Below are 21,741 nucleotides of genomic sequence, written 5' to 3'. Positions count from 1 at the left end.
ATTAGGCTTTTGCCCATTTTCACATTGCTACCCTTTATTTCATTCTGTGTTCATTGCATTTGGCGTGTCCCGTGTAATACAGAGACAGGAAAGACGCGTTAAAACGCTGTCGCACAAATTGAGTTATGAGCGGTAGTTCGATTTTGTTCGCCGCTGTTGTTTGTACACGAGCTTGCTTTCACACCTTGTGCATGCATTCCCGTCCAAAAAATGCGCATGAAGAGTGGGTACGTCGTACCCAGCCATTTCCACCAATACATGTGTCGAAATGACACCAGACAGTATTCACACTGATGTAGAAGGGCAGCGCCAAAAAGTAATAATCGATGGACGCGGGTATGACTATAGGCCTAGTGCGCTGCAGCTTTGAACCGAACAGGCAGCGCCATCGGACGGCCACGGCGGAAAACTTAGGATTGTCATTTGTTGCTCCCATGCCCGCAGTCACGGTAGAAACGCATGGCTCCTCGCCGAAAGGACGTAAAAACGTCACAGAATTCCGGTCATTTCCATACTTTTGCGTGCATGGCTGGCACAACAGCTGTAGGAACACCGTTCGGAAGCAACTAGATTTAAAATTCTGCGGGTTACCTCAGAAGTCGGACGAAAATGAAAGACAACTCTACCGCAGCTGTGTGGGGCTGCGTAAGCAACGCCTCGAATTCCGTCCATAAGTGTCCCCACTCTCGTGCGTTTTTCTTTTTCGCCTTTTATTATTTATTTTAATTGTATACACAAGCTTACAAGGTCACAAAGAAATAGGAAGATAGCAGGCTGACAACGGCCACCTAGAAGGGCAATGTGCCTGTCTGCGTCTTCTGCTCTCACGCGTGATTTCCCCCCAGCCAGAGTGGCGAGCAGGGGCAGCCGGTGCGGAATCAGACACAAATTTGCCGCGTCCTCTTCGTTAGGAACGAAAACAGTTCGGTATGGCTCAGCACACGTAGAGCACTGAAAATCAAAAGCTCACCTCCACTCGTACGTAGTAATCCACGGTGTTCGATTGCACTCTGCATTTCCCAATAATGTCGGAAAATTCCATCGCGCACATCAATTCTTCTTTTCAGACCACACACTGACCACTCGCGTGCAACTTCGTACCAAGTGACCAAGAACTCATTTGAAACACACGTTATTGCCATTTCAATCCTACGGAAACCGCAGAACAACACACGATCGTCGCTTCTGCTCCTCACGTTCACGCGCGGGCTGGCGGCCTTGGCTGGCGATGCGCTTTCCTAGCAGACGACAACCAGTTACCTGTGACGAACTGATGGGCGCTTGCAGTTTCACTGTCTGTGCGCTCGCCTGCGCGTTTGTGTGCGTTGTTAGCCTGTTCGTGTGTGTGTGTGGGGGGGGGGGGGGTCATCTACTGTTCCCCGCGTGGATGGCTGGCACAACGGGACGGAAAAGAACTTGTTTCCGGCGCAAGCAGCTGTGTTTTGTCGGCTTTTTCTTTTCTTTTTTTTTGTTGTTGTTAGGGCTTGCAGTTCGGTTTTCAGCGAAAAGACGGACTGAGTGGGGCCTCTCTCTCTCGAATGGCTTGAGGAAAAAGGGGACGAAGTTTTGTTGAATGCTTACGTTAACAAGAGTCGCTGCATGCTGGTTTTTCGGTTACAGCTTTAAACGGCTGTAGTTTGAAAGGTTTTCAGGCAGGAAAAAAACAAAAACAAAGGCGCAAATGCTCTCATTGTTTGTCGTTTCCGGTGCACAAAGCTATTTTCCCCTCCTCATTATGGGAAGACGAGCTCGTAGCTTGGTTCTGAGCGACAAGCGGCTCTCTGCCTCCCTCGGGTGCCTCGAGGCGGAAAGGGGACGATAGGGCGGTTGAATGCCGACGAGAGTCGCCGACAGACCGACTTTTCGACAAAAAAGTGAAACACAAGTACACATGAGTCAACACGGGGCACTTATACTCGCAAAAAGAAAAAAATGCCGTCTTGGCGAAGAGCGGCCGCCGCAAACGTCGTCGCCTGCCTGAAACATGCAGGCGCGCTCGTAGTCGACAATCCTAACTGTGCGCCGCTGACCCGATAGAGGGCGAGAGCAGTAGCGCCACCATACCAGCTCACGAGGCCTATAGAACATGCTCTATATCTAGCTGTCATCGTCTCCTCCTTTGTATTCATTTCTGACGCGCTGCCTTTTTGCATCAGTATGAACCCAAACCAACTCGCCCACTCATCTGTCATATTGCATTACATTAACGTCGTGAACAACTGCAACAACTGCCGAATTTCAGTAGCACTGCAGAGCTTAGTTCAGCTAGGTGCATAAAGCAAAAGAACGCACGTGCTGATGCTGTTTTTCTTTGCATTTTTTTTTTGTTTTTGCTATCGTCGTTGCAATAATGAACCACCTTCTGTGGATATCTTGAGGTCCAATTGTAGCGCGCGGAAGTTGCCTTGTAGTATTTCTGAACGAAAGAAGGAGAATTTCAAGGGCTCGCGGTTTTTCCTTAATTATTAGACACAATCTAATTAGAACTAACGGACCAGAAACCCAAGGAAAGTATAGGGCATCCAGGAATTTTTTTTCGGGTAGGGGGTTCAACCATACTTTATGTCGTGTGTGCGTTTGTATGTGTGCGTGTATATATGCGCAAGCAAAATTGAAAAATTTCGGGGGGGGGGTTGATCCCCCTCCCCCCCGGCTACGCCCCTGATATATAGCGTAAGATCTGAAGAAAGTCGACGAAAAGGTAGCTCGGTCCCTGCCAGCAGCAAGCTATCTTTCGTCCACTTTACTTTCTTCAGATTTTACACACTATATACTACAAATTCCATCCCCTATACTTTCCTTGTTTTTCTGATCCGTTAATTACTTTCTCGATGTATTTTTATGAAAACCAGTAGATAATGATACCACGGAAGGTATATACGGGAACGTTAATGGCACTGTTTCAAGTGCAGTGCATTAATGTATTGATTGAGAAAGATTTGTAGAAAGTAAACAGGATGAAAAACCAACATGCAAGTTCGGTCGCCACCGGCGGCAAGTTCTCTTATAGCCCACTTTACTTTCTTCATTTAATTCTATGTCGTAATCACTACAATGCACTTTTTGAAGTGCATTGTAGTTTAGTTAACGTCCTTGGCTTCATCATCTGCTGGTTTTCCAAAAAAACAAACGAGCCCTCAACATTACCTTCATTATTGTATTGCTTATCGCAATCCTCTAAATTTTCCATGATAATGAAAGTGAACGACAGGCAGCTACGCAATCCATGAACGTGGCGAAAGCCGTCAACTCCTTAGTCATGCCATTTTCCTCCTTTGTGTCTACACAGTGTCCATTCCTACCGTTCAGTGTCATTATATATGTTCTAGAGAAAAAGTAAATCTCTTGTAGCCAGGCGAATGGATAGAAAGCAGGAAAGTGGCGAATGCCGCCAGGCCATCACACCCAGTGTGCACATGTGGAATCAAGTTTTCGGTTTCGTTTTTCAGACTAGCCATCAGCGACCACCACAAGTCGTATCCGCAATCGTATGCGCCTGTTGTCTTTCACTACTTTCACGTGTTCCGGCCGTACTCCGACATTTGTTCACACGCTTTCTGTGACAAAATGCTTGTGTTCGTCTAATACGAGGTTGACTCGACCACAGAGGTAGTCGAACACGCTACTGTGGAAGGGTTTCAACCAAAAACCGTTGCCGACTTCGATGCCACGCATTCGTACGATGTATGGTGGAACGGCAATGGCACTGTTGACGGCGGCTACTACAAGGCCAAAGTGCTCCACATGACAGGTCAGTGGTTCCTAAATTCTTGTCAGGCACGTAGCCAGAAATTTTTTTCGCCCCCCCCCCCTCCTGGCTACGTGCGCAATGATGGAAGTGCTGCTTCAAACCGCTCCGAAAAAGAAATGCTGCTCCAATGTGTATATTTGCTAGTGATTGCTCCGAACCTGCTTTGAAATGGCATTGACAAACTGAAAACCATCAACCAAAAACAAGCTTTATATATTATTATCCAAGTATGCTAGTATGCAGCTTGCTTACTAGCTGCATACTAGAATATGGACGATAGCTCAAGTACTGACACTATATATGTCTGATTTAGTTGTATGTTTGTACCTGACAATCAGGCTATTTTGTTGAATTGTGTGTGTGAGGTTAGTGTGATATCATACTGATTGCTAACTTCTGTTGTGATGACCCTGATGATTACATTTATCACTTAATCAGCTTTGGCCTCATTTGTCATGCCATAAGAACTGGCATTTTAAGTGCCCATTTAGCTGCTTTTTTTGCTTGTTTGTTTTTTTGAAATTTTCCATGCTGACTATTTTGGTGAAGTATGAAAATGACATATTGCTATGATCTGGTACTGATCATAAACTGCTGCTTTGGCGATGGTTACATGTTGTTGTGGCTACTTTTATAATCTGGTGTTACAAGTACAAGTACCTTACATATTTGTCGCTCAATTTACTAAGTGTTCGGTGACTATCCATCTGTTTTAGTTGCTTTTTGTAATTTGCAGCAATTATTGCATGTGCAATACATTTAATATAAATATTAACATTTATGAGGTGCTTAATAATGCTTCAGACTCCAGAAGTCGTTAAAAATATTTTGCCATCTGCTCTGAAAACACTTAAGGCTGCTCCAAAGCATCATTTTGTGTGCTCCAGAGTCTGCTCCAAAAAGCGAAATGCCGCTTCCATCACTGCGTGCCTTATTCCTGCGGTATACTCAGTGGCAAAAAATGTGATGGATATATAGGCAGACAGATGGGCAACAACACGTTTGTCATAATATATGGTGCGCGTTGGTTTCAAGATGGGCAAAAACAAACCAGTGCGCCATGCGGTGGTGACTTGTGTGGCGACTTGTGTGGACTTTTGGATGTGTGCGCCGTGCCGAGGCGAATTGCGTATGTGCCGTGCAGTGGGGAAGAGGATGGCGTTCGTGTGCACGGCGTGCCTCGCGACAGCGTGACCAGTGCGTGGGCCGTGCGCGGGAGTCAAATTCCAAGGCTGGGATCTCATTCGCTGGGCGTCCGGTCCATGGGAGAAACCACAGCCCTACCTCCTGGTGCCTCGACGTAACAGAGCGTTCCCGCTACGGGAAGATCGAGCCAGGAACCGTGTACGAGGCCGGGCCAAGCCTCGACGCCGTGTGCAGGTGGGCACCGTCAGGGTTCGGGCCCACGAGCCGAAGGCGTCAACAGTGGAGCGGGTCCCTTGGGCGCAGAGTCCTGGCACCAACGGCCGCGGAGTAGACCTCCGCGACTTCACGCGCGCAGACCAAGCACCGAGCTACGGCATCGACAGAGGTCTACGCACGACGCCGTCAACTTGGCAACCTCATCGGCTCCGACGGCAAACTCTACGCCACTGCTTGACTATTTCGCGTAGCAGCCATCACGTCGCATATGCAACTGTTTTCTATATTCGTTGAGTCATTTCGCGTGTGTAAAGATGTCTTACGTGTGCTTGTCCACCTGCGTGCTGCGTCATTCTTTCTGGAGCGAATCCTGAACCCAAACACAACATCACAAACTGGCGAGCCTGCCAGGATTCGCTCAGTAACAGTGAAAGAATGCAATTTCGCTCGTGTACCAGCACACGTTCGGACTCGAACATGGACTTAGAGAAGCTTACCGCTGTAGGTATTCAACTCGGGCTGACAGGCGCAGAACTGAGCAGGTGGATCGAGGCTCAGCAGGCAAAGCAAAGGGATGAGAGAGCTGCGGAACGAGAGGCACTGAAAGAAGCTGCGGAGATAGCGCGCTTAGCTGATGAGAGGCAGCGTGAGATCCTCCAGCTAAAGCTACAGCTTCAGGAAGGAGCTCGGAATGTACCTGCCGCAGCTAATGACGTTCTGCCTGTACCCAGCACTTCATCACCGCTTAACCCACAGAAACTACTTCCTCTCTTCGATGAAAAACGCGACGACTTGCACGCGTACTTGCAGAGATTTGAGCGAGTAGCAACCGGTCAGGACTGGCCACAAGAGAAATGGGCGCTTGCTGTGAGCATGTGCCTCACGGGCGAAGCCTTAACAGTGATCGGTAGGATGACTGCCGCCGATTCATTGGACAGCCAGAAGGTAAAGAAAGCATTGCTGCAGAGGTTCCAATTTACGGCGCAGGGTTACCAAGACAACTTTCGCAAGGCAAGAGCTGTGGACGGCGAAACTGGAACGCAGTTAGCCGTAAGATTTGCGAGTTATTTTGATCACTGGATCGACATGGCCAACGTGTCGAAAACGTACGAAGGGCTACGTGATCATATAGTCTCCGAGCAATTCCTACGCTGTTGCCAACCGAAACTAGTTATCTTCTTGAAGGAGCGAGAGGGTGAGCTTGTTAAGCTAACTGATCGCTTCCTTGAAGCACAGAATTTGCCAAACATTGGACTCTGCGCCCAAGGGACCCGCTCCACTGTTGACGCCTTCGGCTCGTGGGCCCGAACCCTGACGGTGCCCACCTGCACACGGCGTCGAGGCTTGGCCCGGCCTCGTACACGGTTCCTGGCTCGATCTTCCTGAGCGGGAACGCTCCGTTACGTCGAGGCACCAGGAGGTAGGGCTGTGGTTTCTCCCATGGACCGGACGCCCAGCGAAGGAGATCCCAGCCTTGGAATTCGACTCTCACGCACGGCCCACGCACTGGTCACGCTGTCTCGAGGCACGCCGCGCACACGATCGCCATCCTCTTCCCCACCGCACGGCACATACGCAATTCGCCCCCGCACGGCGCACACATCCAAAAGTCCACACAAGTCGCCACACAAGTCGCCACCGCACGGCGCACTGGTTTGTTTTTGCCCATCTTAAACCCACGCGCACCATATATTATGACAACGTTCGATCACGATCAGGGCCGACGCGGATTGAATTTTGTTGAATTGCAATCAACAATGGTTGATCTCACACTGTTGAAAGTAATCCGTATAGAATTTGGCGCAAACGTCAGCCTCGTCTAGATCCCGATGGAGCCTGACTGCGATAAAGATCCGTGTGACACCTTCATCCACAAGACAGAACACCGTCACCGCACCATTTTGAAGGTCCGGTCGTGCTATCCCGTCGACGTGCAGAAGGTATTCAGGAGGTCTCTAGTCATCCAAGTCAGCGTTCGGATCTCGAGCACAGCGCGAGCAGTGAGTTTTTCGAGCGTGTAGCAAGTGCGCGGACCTTCAACATGGCGACCCCGTCGCTAGCGCTCCTCGCGGATGACATCAAGTGCATACCCCCTTAGCTTGTCGTTTTGGAGAACTGCAAACAGATCAAAATGTAACGGCATAGTTGAAAATAGTCCAGGAGTCAGTTCAATGTGGCAGACAGACGCAAGCGTTATCACGCCTGTCATTTGTCTGCACGGCGTCCGTTTTGCGCTTCCTCCCCCTTCATACCATGTAGGGCTGAGCAAGCATACATTGAATCTGTTTCGTGATACTATACAAGATACTCAGGCAAGAAGTATGGGGCGTACGGATACAAAATACTACCGCAACAATTTTTGATACAATACTTGCCAATTTATCTTAAGATTCTTCGATATATTCGCAAATTTGTTGTTATAGACCCCCATAATGTAGTAGTGAGAGCCGATGCACAAAGAGAGGCCAGTTGAAAATTTCTTAAATGTGACCAGTTTCATTTCATTTTCATGAAATGTCTGTTAATATATCAAAAGTGTTGTCCTTCTTGCTCAAAGTACATAATTTACTTCCTAAAAACTTATTAATGTTTATTTTAGCTGCTTAACAGGGCAGCTCTTTATACACTTCGCTAACAGTGCTCCTTGCTTGTCATTTTAAAGTGAAAGCTTTACTAGCGTAGTCGAGCAACTTCCGCCATGTATCTCCACGTGGCCTTGAAGCAAAAAATGTGTACACCGTGACAAGCTGCCCAAAATTTAGTTGTGGCGTTGAAGTTGTGCACGAGCCTACAGTGAACATGTTCGTAGGTTCATCAGTATAGCTCTCTGAATACCCTTCCTCAGCGTCTGAGGTGAAAGTGCGAGGAGCGCACACAATCTGAGACGATCTCAGCTTGCGCTCAGCGGTGCAAACATTCTTTTCTGGTTTAAACCAAAACACACCAAAATAAGAAACACGAGCTCATGGATGTACAGTTACACAAATCGTCGCAGGACACTGCTGTTATTCACGATATTGCCACTCATAGGTCTCATTACCTGCCAATTAATAATAGTAGAAACAATAAAAATAGGGAGGCCCTAAAAAGAAAAGCAAATATAACTGAAATAGAAAAGCCATTTCATATTAAACATTCATAGTGCTTAACTGTAGAAATATGATACAGGCAGCATCTTTAATATCACAACTAAACATGAAGTATCGTCAACTTATACCTGTTAAGGTAAGACAGTAAAAAATTCAGTGCCTATGGAAGACTACCTGAAATGGTTCAGTGAGACGCTCATGAGAAAAGCGGATCATTTGGTGTAACTGTGCTTCTCATATCCCCCCTTAGATCTCTAATACCTGTGTCACACAGGCAGGTTTGAAAGGACATTGAGGCAATGGCCATCGAAACGCTACAACTCTGTCGAACTCAGTAGAGTTGGCGCGCTGCCACACGGCAGTTTTCAACGGCCGTTGAGTGATTCAGGTGTTTCTCACAAAAGTTGTGTGGCGCTGCAAATCTTTATTTTCGTTTTCATGGCATTGTAAGTGAAATAATATAAATCCACTTAAAAGCACACGTTTGTGTGTTGTTTTCGTTTAAACATTTCAATGAATCGTTTATACGTAGTGATAAATGCATGATTAGTTTTGAAGTTGTTGAGCAGCGAAACTGTGCCAACGTGAAAACTGCTTTATTTGGCTGCCATTTTGCGGTTGTGGCAGTTGTGTTTACACGTTTCGGAGTGTGCGGTGACCACGTGCTTGTCCCGCCGTGATAAGTAACAACGAAACAGAATTTCACGATGAAAAGCACAAAAACACTAGCTCGGCAAACCCCCCCCATCCCTCGTCATTCTACACACATGCGCGCGTGCGCGCGCGCACACACACACACACACACACGCACGCACGCACACGCACGCACGCACACACACACACACACACACACACACACACACACAGAAGAAGTGCTACAGGACTTGTTACGGAATGATAAGTGAAAAATTTAAAACCAAAAGCACGAGGAAATGAAAAAAAAAAAAGCAGAACACACAAGCGTACAGAGCAAAAAAAAAGCAGCGACCAATATGGCGGTTGAGACACACGCAATAACGAGCACGGCGAGCCAACACATCAGTGTTGTCGAGAGCATAAGCACTCCGAATGACACAAATACTATATTAAATAACTTATAACGCCCATACGCACTCATATGGTTACTCATGCGCTTGACAATCCCACTGTTATGTCTGTGGAAGAATATTGTTGCCTTCTTGTGCTTTCTGTGTCAAGTCTTATGGTCTGTGCAGAAACCCAGGAGGAAATGGTCTTGTATCTTAGCAAGAGGCCTCGGAAAGCTGTGAACTTGTCCGAAGGAAAAGGAAAAAAGAGGACAAAGTCAAAGGTATAATTGCCAAACTCATTCTATTTTCATCGTGGACATCTAAGAGAACCAGGGCTAGGGCTGGCCAGGAGGCACAGTGACAAATTGTGTATGCAGCTGAAACACGCTTTTGCTGTCGATTAAGGAAGCCACATGGATTTTTTAAAATGATGACAGAAGCTTACCTGCTATTGGGAAGCATGTTTGAATCCAAAGGCTTGCCTTCTTAATGTTATATATTACTAAGATGTAACATTTATGGTGTTTATGCAGCACACCAGCAATAAGGGTTTTTGTGTGTGTGTGTGTGTGATCATAACTGCAGGCCGCACCATCAACTAAAGTTCTGTGCCTGGAGGCGCAGAGTAAATGCGAACTGGAACTTGCGGGTGTTATTGAAGGAAGCTAGGATTCAGCGAGTTTTGTCGAGAGCTGCAACGACATGCCAACTGAAATTGAAACACTTCCAGCTAGAGAATGAGAATTTAAAGGGGCAGCTGCAGCTGCAAGAGGGAAAGCTAAAAAGGCCGAAGATCTCCAACAAGCAATTCAGCTGAATGTGAAACTTCAAGAGGCTCTTGCCTCAAACGTTTTGCTACTGGTGAGTGTCCTCCACATGTCTAAGGTATAATCAGTATGTTGTGCACGGTAGACACAGCCAGTTGCACATTTGTCTCAAGGTCGCTTGACATGTCATCATGACTATGAATGTGACACGTCCCTGCATGTGCATTATGAGGCGTTGTAAGCTGCCAGGAAAAAATATGAACTGATGCTGATGAGTACTAGCAGGCACACAGCAGCAGCATTCTCCCCCCCCCTCTTGAGATAATCGGATACTTAACTATTTCACTAAGGCTGTGGTGAACAGTGCACGCCCATGGACTTTCAGAGGCCTATGTGCATTATTTCAAGATGAGAGCCCTTAAACTACGTATTGCCCGGTTGGGAGGCCTCTGCATCATTAAAAACTGACCTGTTTGTGGCAGCACTAAGAATAGAGCCCAGCAGCATCTGGATTAAAGGCGCAGACTGCTATTTCACCACTACTGCAACTGCTTATAGTAGTGTAGCCCATTTTATAAGTCTGCAGTCTTATCAATCAGCTGACCTAGCAAGAAGTTTAATTAACAGGAAGATAAGCAAAAAATTAATCTGAAAGGGACTGTTCTGCTGTGGAATTCATAAAGTAACAGAAATGTGGCCCAAAGCTTAGTTGAGAAAAGTGATTGATTCTTCAAAGTGGTGAATAGAAAATATAATGAATGCTGGTACGTTGTCTGGGCATTCTTGTTGACAAATGTTACAAGTTATCCTCTACACAGTGTCATACTGACATTACTGTAATTATTGTTTCAGAGAGCAGGATTATTTATGCCAGAAACTTGGACGTGGTGGTGGGGGCTGAGGCTCCTGTATCTTCCCACTTGTTATCAAGTGTAGGAGCAAAAGGTAAGCTAAATATGTTGTTCGAATTTCGTGTCTCAGTGTTAGTGGTTGGTTCGTGTCTCTGAGACGCTCTCTCTTCGCGTGCGCCTTCGTTGCACCATAATTTGCTCGAGTGGCTTGTGTACGAAGCGTGAGCGACATGCACTGGGGCGTCCGCCGCTGCCACCAAGGAAATTTCCATACAAAAAAGAATGTAACGGTGCCCTTGGAGCATTTACTGTATCGTTACAATATTACTTTGAAAAAAAAAGCGGAATAGCAGTGAAGTCGGAACCAACGACCTCGTTCTTTCGAGCATGACACGTTAGCCTGTTGCACCACTAGAACAGATCGGATCAGGTAATATAACATGCTACAGCTGTATTGTTGCCACACTGGACGTAACTCTGTTATTCTTACATCTAGACGTAACGGTAATGGCTCCTATCATTATGTCTAGATGTAACGCTAGACAACTCCGTTAAGAAAAAACGCAAACCTATCGGTGCGCTGTTTTTATCACACCCATGCTACAATCACATGAAAATACATGCAGAACCGGCAAAGAATGTAGATGCCGCATGTTCGCGTTTTCTTTCCATCCCCACTGTACGTATTCCGCAGGCAGTCTAGGCCAGGCGGCCGATTCGATACTTGCATTGGAGTTTGATAGTACAGTATTCACGATTTATTGTCTATTTTAGGCTATTGCAACCACGTCATTCTCATGCCTCAGTATGCACTGTTGGTGCACTCTGCAAATAGGAAAGAAATCACGATTATCTTTTTTTTATTTCCCTTTATTGATAAAGAAGAAAAAAAACTCACACGGCCCCTAATGCATTCACCTAAGACGACTGAAAAGCGAAAGCCATTATCTTCTTTTTCTTCCCAGTCAATGTATTGAACATCTCCTGCCTCCCTCCGAGATATTTATGCCCCTAACGTGGTTTTCTTACTGCCTCAAGGATCGAAGGCACTGCAAGCTTTCTGCATCTCAGCTGGTTATGCACTACCTCCGTGATTGGCCCATTTTGAACAAGCGAAAATGTATTATGATGATGTCATGCTACGTGACATCACGATGATGTCACAATTTTGTGATTGGTGACATAATCACATAATGATGGTTTATGGCATCACTCGGGTTGATGCCACCAACGCGGGACGTCACTGGATGCTGGTGACGCTCAATTTTCGCATTTGGTGAGGCATCTATGTTCGGCTGTCCATCCATGAAATTCCAGCTGCCGCTGGTGTTTGGAAGATGTGGCTTGCAGTAATTGGGCGGGTTAGTACGTCTCGCATTACACCTTCAAAGTACACTAGAATATGTAGCCTTCATTTATGACTAGAAGATTTTATAGAATATAAGAAGCGGCGGCTCAGGAAAGATTCAGTAGCCTCAGTTTTAGCAGACTACCCTTCACGCTTGCAGCCCAAGGTAACAACTGAACCAAGCATGACAAGTCTCACTAAAAGTGACCGTGCTGTGTCCGGACTGTCAAGGAATGCACGTACCAGTAGCAACGCTGCCTCGCGATCGCCGCCATGTGCAACGCTGACATTACATCAAAAGCTGAACAATCGGAGCCCATGGACACCACGTGCACTATCGCCAAAACAACCGACAATCGTGATGTACAGTGTCACAATGAATGCATACACAAGCCTGAGCAGGCTGCCACCACGCGAGAAAAGCGTCTAGGTTGACAGCTATCGTAATGGCCTCTACTTTGGTCAATACTGTTGACATGTGAGCTAAAATACTGTTAACATAGTGCTATTAACACTTTCGTGACCGCGGAAAAATCGGTTGTTTTTGGCTAGTCCAGGAAATATTTTTTTCCTGCCACAGAATATAATTGATGCTAACATGTAGGGTACCAAATGATAGAGGAAGACTTGGTCTTTCCAACAGTATTAATTCCAAACAACGGATTTATTTCGAATTTAAGAAAAAAATTATCAAACAAAGAAAAATGCATCAAAAAGAAAGATTCATAAAAACATCAATGCTACTCCGCAATAATAAACATTTAAAAAAATGAAAAACGTTTGTGAACGCAAAGCCCTCGTACAATAATAGTGGGAATATAAGTCCGTAAGTGCAAAGATTATTTATATAAATACAAGAATTAGGCACTAGTGCCCATCATGCCACCGCGCGTGCAGGTTCTCACGCGGTGAAACAAAGGCTGGCTGCGCATGTTCCGGGGAAAAAATTATTTCTGTTCAACTTTCCTGCATAGTTTGCAGTTCTGGTATTTTTGACGAACTTTCCTTGAAAAATTTGTTGAAATGAACAGTTGCGGTTCCAAATCTGCAAAAATCCATAACTGTACCCTCATTTTACCTCTGCTCGCTCATATACTGCGAATACCATACCGACCTTCACATTTCACAATTTTCTCATCCACTTGAAAGGTTCGACGGGGTTACAATGATTAGCGTAGAAAAATCGTTCATGTGTTGCTATAGAGAAGACACGGGGTGAAGATTCTCGTGGGATGCAACGGTCGTCTTCAGATCAGAGACACTCAAGAAGCCCTGAACCTTTTCCGTGGCATCACTGACGGTGGACGAAGGCCTGGAAATATGTGTGGTCGACACCAACACCAATGCAAGCGCGGAACTTCAACGATTACCATGTACACATGGAGTGAGACGAACTTGCTCATCTTCTCTTCAGTAACCTCCCTCCATGGATCCGTCCCTCTCACAGTATGTTGGCTTTTCGAAAGTATGCATCCACGCATACTTATCTGTGTGGTTGCATATCTCTGACGACTTCTGCGGTAAAAAACAACACGAAGACGCCGCCGCGCAGCACACCGGAGCGTTGGGTCAAAGTGCGCTCCGCGCCGTCTTCGCGAAGAGAACTGCGCTCTTTCTGCAGCCGGCGCCAAATGCTCCCGCCCGAACGAAGATAAGAGCTGTTATTTTAGATGCGAAGTATCTTATGGCGGAGTTCAATTCGGTGGTGGTGGTGGTGGTGGTGGTGGTGTGCGGCGTGACCACCCTTACTGCGCATGCGCATACCCTCTCCCTTCCCCCTCTCCGCTCCCCCTATCCCTTTCTCACTCTCCACTTCCCTATTCCCTCCCCTCTCCCTTTTCCCCTCTCCACTTCCCTCTTCTCTCCCCCTCTCCATTTCACCTTTGCCCTCCCCCTTTCCACTCTTCCTCTGAAACGCGGGCTAGACATGCCGTAATTCTCTCCTGCGTAACGCCGCGATGAGCACCAGCGCATGTGCGTCACCTGCCCCTCTCTCTCCTCTCCTACGCTGCCCCCCTCTCGCACGCCTGCCGACTGCGTTCCCCGCTCGCCCTGTGAGAATTTACGGCCAGGCTAGAGGGACGCGCGTAGCGTTCCTCTTCGCATTGCACGACGTGAGGTCGGTAGCATGCCCAAAGAACGCCAACGGAATGCGATCGTGCAAGTGCTCCGGCTTCGCATCGAATCATGGTCCCCTTTAGCGGGAAATGGTGTAATTTTTTTAGAACACACCGGATACGTTTACATCGACGCGCGGCAGCGATAAAACGATCCGAGGAGAAGACGAAACTTACCGGCGGATAGCTGCTGATGTTCCGGGAAGGTTTGACGCACTTTCGCCGTCCGTACTGAAGCCTGCCGAATGGAAGTCGTCTTCTGTGTCTGTGGTGCTACCATCATCCAGAGATTCCTGCTCATATTAATCGGAATCCGGCAAAATTCGCCGTTTCTGTGGAGCGCTCGCGAGCGGCGTCGACGCGAAGTCCGAAACAACGAGCGCTCACTGCGAACGAGCTTTAAAAATCTTCCCGTGGTGGAAAAAACAAACTCGCAAACACAAGTGATAAAAACATGTTATTTTATGCTTGTATTGCGTTAGCTGTCCAGAACCGCTCAGAGAGGGCCAAAACTTGATCTTGAAGTCATCGATAACATACTATCGATGGAATAGGCGCGGTGACGAAAGTGTTAACATGTGAGTGAATTGCAGGTACATTGACAGCGAAGGAAAATGACAGTTGAAAATTTGTGCTCGTCCGTGTCTTATGAATTCTTGTATAGTCAGCATGCAACCAATTTTCATTGCTCGTGCTTGACGAATTTGAAAAATTTTTGCGGCAATCTGTAGCTGATGCAACGAACCCACTTGTAAGGTCATTCAATGATTGCGTGGAAAAGTGTTATTGGGCTTGTTTATTACAGTTCAGCAAAGACTTGCATTGGCCCGCATTATTTGATGTCATGATGCTAATCATGGAAACGTTTCTAAGAAATGAAGAGTTGAGGGTTCCTAGGCAAATCGTTTCTGTGTACACTATATGGAGAAAAATGTGAAATCATCATTCGTCACCCATATATAGCGCAGAGTTTCAAGAAGTCCACCATTATTTTCTTGTGGCTTCTTGCAACAATCGCTGCACACCAATTATACCTTTGCATAACTGTTAATGCCTGGGATACACATAGTCACCTGACTGTGCCCCCCAAGGCAAAGGCCTCTACCATATTTCACTAATTAAGCCAATGTTGTGCAAGTTGCAGCCACTTTCCCCCACAACCTTCATGATCCTCTCTGCCCAGATAACCTCCCCCCACGCTTCTCTTGGAAATCTGCTCTTTATCCTTAATGACCATTACCTTTAGAACGTCATATCAGTCTGAGAAAATCCTAGGCAGCTGCTGCTGTAAGTTAAGGGGAGACATGGGTCTTGAAAAGTGTGTTTTTAATAGTTGGGTGAACGGTACGAAATTTAATGCACTTGTTCAGTTTTTTCTGCAGATTCCAAATCTCTGAGTAAATTTTAATAGCTGCATTAGAACAAAAGATATGCTAGTTCTACAACGTTTTCTAGCACAATTCTTACGGGGATTTTTGGCAACTTCTTTTCATCAAACAGAAAAGCAAAGTATGCGGCAAGATTGCCAGAAAACTGGTCTAGCCGATGATGCTATTTATTTTCTTATAATGTTGTTCACCAAATGATAATTCTCGATAATCATAAAGTGTAGGTAGCAAAAATTTTTCACTCATATTTGCGTCCGTTTATTTTGCATTTGAAGTTCGATGAAAACAATCAAATCAGCATCATCGGCTAGACGAGCTCTCTGGCAGTCCTGCCACATATTTTGTTTTTGTGTTTGACAAAGCAAAGTTGCCAAAAAGTACCGTGAGAAATATGCTCTCAGAAATTGTGTAACGTTTGTTCTAATGCAGATAATAAAAATCTTGAAGATTTAGAATCTGAAGAAAAAACTGAATAAGTGTATTAAACTTTGTTCAGTTAACCCAACTAAAAAAAATTTTTTTTCAAGACCCACGTCTCCCCTTAACTCACTGCTCAGAAAGACTGCTTTGACTGAGTTTTTATTGACTCAAGATGTTCGTGTGATGTGCAGTGAAAATGCTGTTTACATGAAAGACTGATCACTATCCTTGTATAATTTCGTATTCAGGATCCAGTGCAACCACTGCAGCCCTTACTGCATCTGGGTCGCTTGTGCCCCGGCAGCACAGTAAGGCTTTTTAGTTACATTTATTTCAGAGCATATAGCATTATCTGTATATTAACCTATGCGAGTGGTACTAAGTTGATTACTTCATTTTTATTTGTGAATAGACACTCTATACAATTTTTACTTTATTAGTGTGCATGCAGAGATGAGTATAGGTTCTGAATGCAATGTATTCTAAGTTACATGCTCCATCAGATACACTATGTGTCCCGAAAAATGCACTTTTAATGTAACAAAAAGCTGCTTGCATTCAGTTACTTGAGAATATGCATGAGTTGACTGTTGTGAGCTGGTGACAGTCATTGGAGAAGGTGCTGCAAAAGTCAGTTACCTTCCGGTGTGCTCATCTACGCAGTATTTGCTGAGCTAGATAGTGTCCTGGAAAAGAAACTTAGCCACGAATATTTTTTGCAAAAAGAGTACATTGATAGCAGGCCATAACAATTACAACATGGCAGTGTGCGTTCTGTGTTCTACTATTTAGCCACTGTCCCATTTCAGATTCTGGCAACAGCCTTCGTGATGTCAGTCCGGCCACTTCATTGCCATCTGGTAAGAGAATACTTCATTGATGAGGCCGTACTATTTTAGTCATGTTTGTCAGCTTCGTTAAAACAACTAATTTAAAAGGGAAATGTTATGTTCATGCTGCATTGCCTCAAAGATTTTTTTTGTTATGCAGCATGATGCTACTTCTAGGTGCACGTATGTGACCTTTTTTGTGGAATATTATTTAGCTTGTGCATGTTGACGCAAGTGACCCACAATTTTTCATGCATTGTTTTCAGTTCTCAGAACGTCTGTGGCTTCACGTAGCCCCACAGAACTGCCTCTGCCAGAGCAAAACGGTCAGTTTTCTGTCACATATTTGCCCATTTCTTATGGACACATGTGAAGATTATCACTCTTGCTGTCCGAAATTTTAGTTTGTGCTCACTTAGCCTCACCAATATAGTCGCCTGCATTACCTTTAACACTCTGCGGAGCACTTGCTTACATAATTTTAGTGCTCACAGCTTTTTGTTCGGCATGCTGCAGTCTTTGTAGAAGTACAGAAATATCTCGCTAACTTGAAGTAGCAAAAACCGGAGGACAAATTAGAGGCAAGTGGCATTTCGAGATAAGCGTAGCAGAGCGTCTACGCTGGCTCTTCATAAATGTTTTAAAGAAGAAATGGAAACATACCAGAGGTTTCAACCAGCTGCATTTTCTGACTCAGCTTTTTTATTTAGTGCTGAAACACTGACTAAAGCCGAACCATATAGAGCGTTTTTGCCGTCGTTTTCCCGGCGTTTTGTACGCCGGTGTCCCTCGACGTCGACGCTACTGGTGACGGTGGCTGAAACGTCCACCTCTGGACGGTCCAGACATCACGGGCGGCAGCGTCGACGCTGGAAGCAGTTAGATGGACGCAGAACCAATCAGCGTGCGGCTGGCAGCGACTTCCGCTACGTAACGGCGTCGTTGCTTCTGCCAAAATGGCTGCCGCCCGCCTCGAATCTAATAAGTCGTCGGTGTGCGCTGTGTGGCCCTTAAGTTCTCAACTGATGCTTGTATTTGACTTAGCTTGTTCCCTAGAAGCTTCGACAACAAAGCGCTCGTGATATTTTTGAACTCTTTCCGAGAGCCATACTCAAGTTCATCGGTAGGCTTAGCAGGAATGAGTGTATTGGCCGAATATCTGGCCTCAAAGATGTGCAGCAGCTTCAAGCTCAGAGGCCATATATTACGAGTTTGTGGTTCTTCTCAATGCCAATAGCTGGCGCTACAAGTCACATAAAAATAAATAGACTTTTCGGTGGCACTGTGACTCCTTTTTTGCACCACAGAACTGCAAATGAGACATAAAAGCTATAATCAGGAATATATCTTGCTGGTCGGTTGACGGAAACTGTCAATTGACGAGGTGTCAGGTTCATTCCCTCTGGTCACACTGTGCGACGCTGAGTTAACGCTCCTCATATGGTTTGCCGCCCTCTCTGACGGCGTTGATGCGACGACGCCGAGGGACGCAAAGTAAGAAAACGCCGGCCAAAACGCTCTATATGGTTCGGCCTTAAGGCTGGCCTGCTTTGTGGACAACACTTGGACCAAGCAGCTTGGCCTAGAGTTGTTTCATACAATGCATGCACCGAGCCTTCCCGCTGCTGCAGTAAACAAAACATGTTTCTGGTTTTCGGCTGATGTCAACATCCCTTCCGTAGCTGCATCGACACTTCCACTTTAACCGAGAGCTGACTTTGTCCCGATGATTTTTCACTTGATGAAATTTTCATACTTAGCAATGTTACTAGTGAAATCGGCGTTGCCCACCTCACAGTCCAAAGCGTCAGCCTCCTCTATCAATGTTGTGGTGACCGAAAGGCTGCTCTACAAACGATGCAGTCACTTGAGGAGCGCTGCTTTGACGCGTGAAAAATTTAAGCCTTGAATGCACCTCTTTGATTAGGGATACCTTTCTTTGCAGTGTTAATGACTTCTTTTCCTTTGGCAGCGTTATTCTCACCACACCACACAGCCAACGAAAAATATCTCTGCCATGTGTGTTGCATAAATAAAAGTAAACAGAGTGAATTGCATCAGGTGTGCTATTTTCCAAGGTCTGCCTCTGCATCTTTATTGCATCACATGATAAGGCACACAGTTCCTTGACAAAGCTCTGCCAATAGGTTTCGACTTTGCATTCGGAGACAGTGTCTACTTTGTCGAGTTATGGCCGCCTTGCTTGAACATTGTGAAATGGTCCGGTGGCAGTTTTTGTTCCACTCTCAGTCAAGATTTCGAGATATCTAAAACTTTACCCGAAGAGATAAAAAGAAATAAATACATCGCATGTATGAGAAATGGTTCCATCTGATCACTGGAAGCCAAGCAGTCAGAAAACAGAATGAGTGGCCTGACTCAAAATGAGTGATACAGTCTGACAAAATCCAACATTAGACGGTAAGTTTTGTGAGAAAATGATTTCCAAAAATGTGTTAGTTCTATGCGAACCTTGATGGTGCAATTAGGCCGGCAACTGTAGCAACGTTGTCTCTGTCATTCCCAGAACCTTGTATAGTCATACATGAACATTTCATAGTTTTATTGGAGCACTTTTAGAATAGATGTTGCGATATATACCACCCTGTTAAATAGAACTAATCAGTTCAATTGGCAGAAAGTGTACTAAAATTTCTTCATTGCAGCATCTCAAGATCTGATGCTGAGCAGTACTGTATCAATGGAGCCAGATGAATTTGGTATGAAATGTTTCCTCAAACAGGCTGTTTTTCTGTGTAGTGGTCGTGGAAGTTTAATAAAATGAAGTGCAAGTGTAACCATTGCTTCTTAAACTGTGGCTTTTCCAACTATTTCGGGCATTCGTCCACTATAGGTTTTGGGCAAATTGAAATGAAAGGTGATGGTCACAAAGTCATCTTTGTGAGATAAAGTTGGGCCAATTTAATTACAATGTATACCTCAGTTCTGCTTCTTAAATAGAACTGATCAATTAGTTGGGTGGGTAGAAATTTTACACACACTCTTCATTGCAGCATCTCAAGATCTACTTCTGTGCAGCAGCCCCACACCACTGGAGCCAGATGAGTTTGGTATGAAAAGTCCTAGCATGCTGTTTTTATGCACTTTTTATGGAACTTGAGTAAATGAGTGTTAGTGTAAATGTCACTTGTACAGTGGTTAGTGTTATAATTAATTTTGGCCTATGCCTTGCGACAACTGTCTGTGACAGCGCAGCCAAAGCTACGTGGGCAGAGCTTCTGCACATGCCTTACTACCCCAAGTAGTCTGTTTGCGGGTGATTTCAGTTTTGGTCGCGCATGCGCATCTAAGATGTGCACTTTCGTGCAAGCATGCACGGCTTACAATGTTGTTGCTATGAAGATATCAAAGCAAATATGCGAAGAAGATGACGATGATTTAGGAGACTGTTTTGTGCCACTGCCTTAGGTAAAAGCGCCCGAACAATCTCCTGAAAATACACTTTTCTGTGGCCTCTCGTCTGCGTCACTTCGCGTGTTCTGTCCAAATAAAACGCCGGGCGCGTCGCCTCGGCGTCGCTAGCACGAGCTTAGAGGCGCGCGTTCAATGCGAATAAACATTCATTCTTCCTGGCACCTCACGCCTGTTCAGACGCTCCTGTCTTTGCTGCGACGGCGCTTGAACCGTACGCCTGCCTGAATGCATGCCCTGGCCAATAGAAAATCGCGTAACATTATTTTTGAAGTAGCATTATGAAAGTTACGTTATGTGCTTTAATTAAAAGCTTTGACAAGCCTTGATATAGTTATTTGACACAGAGCTGAAGGAACAAATACCTGGAATCATTGCTTAACTCTTCTGCAATACACATTATATATATAATGCTAATCTGCCTGCAGATCAAGGCTGCATGCAAAGTGAGCGCCATATAGTAATAATTGCATTTATTTGGAAATCTGTAGAATATTCTGTATGGTGGAGGAATGTAGGAAGCAGCTTTATTGAAGCGATCGGTTTCATTTTTGAGAGAAGAAAGGCACGGCCAAGCAGAAACTACGCAATTTTTACGCTAAGAGAACAAACGATTTCCTAAATTTTGGTGCATACAGGGTTGGCATCAACGTTTTCATACCTTTGAACATTCAATAACTTTCCGGAGACGCCCAATTTCTTTTGTCAGCAGATGCAAAGGCATCGAAGGTCAGGGCTGTCTTGGCCACTACTGGTCAGGAGCAGGCATCTTACGTTTGTAATTCCAAGTGGGCGAAACGTGCTCGATCTTTACATGCCTGAATAGGCTTCTGCATTGCTTTGTCAATGGGCAGAGGACAGTTTAATGAAATGCAAAATGTATAGTAGTGCACATTTTTCTGTATTACCACTTTGTTGTGTGGCCTTGTAAGTTGTATAAAATTGCAGCGAATGTGCTTGTGTCATATGTTTGTGTGTAATTGCACTACATTAAAGATGTAAGCTTCAATTCTTATTCATTATAAATGGTTTGTGTGCTAGGAGACGTTCTGACTCCACTGGAAAACAATGGAGAAATGCTCGAAGGCCTGCAGACTGTGATCGGCAGTGCGCGAGACGACGGAAAGTTACTTGCATGCATGGCATGGCAGCTGCTTTTGTTCATATGAAACAGCGTTGTGGCGCAAGAAAAATTGCAAATCTTCACTGGGTTGTGTAGACTGCAGTTTAGAAGTATTCTTCAGACTTATAGCATTGCGTTTCTGCAGGCTGCTCACTGGTGCTGCTGTGTAATATGGCTCTTCTCATTGAATGATTTGCTGGTTAGTATACATTGCCAAAAAATACACTATCATTAG

At 45.4% G+C, this 21,741-nt stretch overlaps 1 protein-coding gene across 1 annotated transcript; it reads left to right on the top strand.

The window, feature by feature from the left end:
- The first annotated feature begins 2,970 nt into the window (after window positions 1–2,970).
- LOC119405836 (uncharacterized) lies at window positions 2,971–21,600 on the top strand. Its single transcript, XM_049419520.1, has 6 exons — window positions 2,971–2,994; window positions 3,592–3,751; window positions 16,370–16,429; window positions 16,931–16,981; window positions 17,218–17,277; window positions 21,425–21,600. Exons 1-6 carry the CDS (start codon window positions 2,971–2,973, stop codon window positions 21,550–21,552), a joined length of 483 nt encoding a protein of 160 aa, XP_049275477.1. The 3' UTR covers window positions 21,553–21,600.
- The last annotated feature ends 141 nt before the right edge of the window (window positions 21,601–21,741 follow it).

The sequence above is a fragment of the Rhipicephalus sanguineus genome, chromosome 9 (genome assembly GCF_013339695.2).
Source record: "Rhipicephalus sanguineus isolate Rsan-2018 chromosome 9, BIME_Rsan_1.4, whole genome shotgun sequence".
Classification (NCBI taxonomy): Eukaryota; Metazoa; Arthropoda; class Arachnida; order Ixodida; family Ixodidae; genus Rhipicephalus; species Rhipicephalus sanguineus.
This window is presented reverse-complemented; position numbering and strand designations above follow the sequence as displayed.

Coding starts and splice junctions, on each gene's coding strand:
- LOC119405836 (XM_049419520.1), top strand. CDS start 2,971: ATGCAAGTTCGGTCGCCACCGGCG. Junction 2,995..3,591: donor AAGTTCGGTCGCCACCGGCG/GCAAGTTCTCTT, acceptor GTCTAATACGAG/GTTGACTCGACCACAGAGGT. Junction 3,752..16,369: donor CAAAGTGCTCCACATGACAG/GTCAGTGGTTCC, acceptor TTTCGTATTCAG/GATCCAGTGCAACCACTGCA.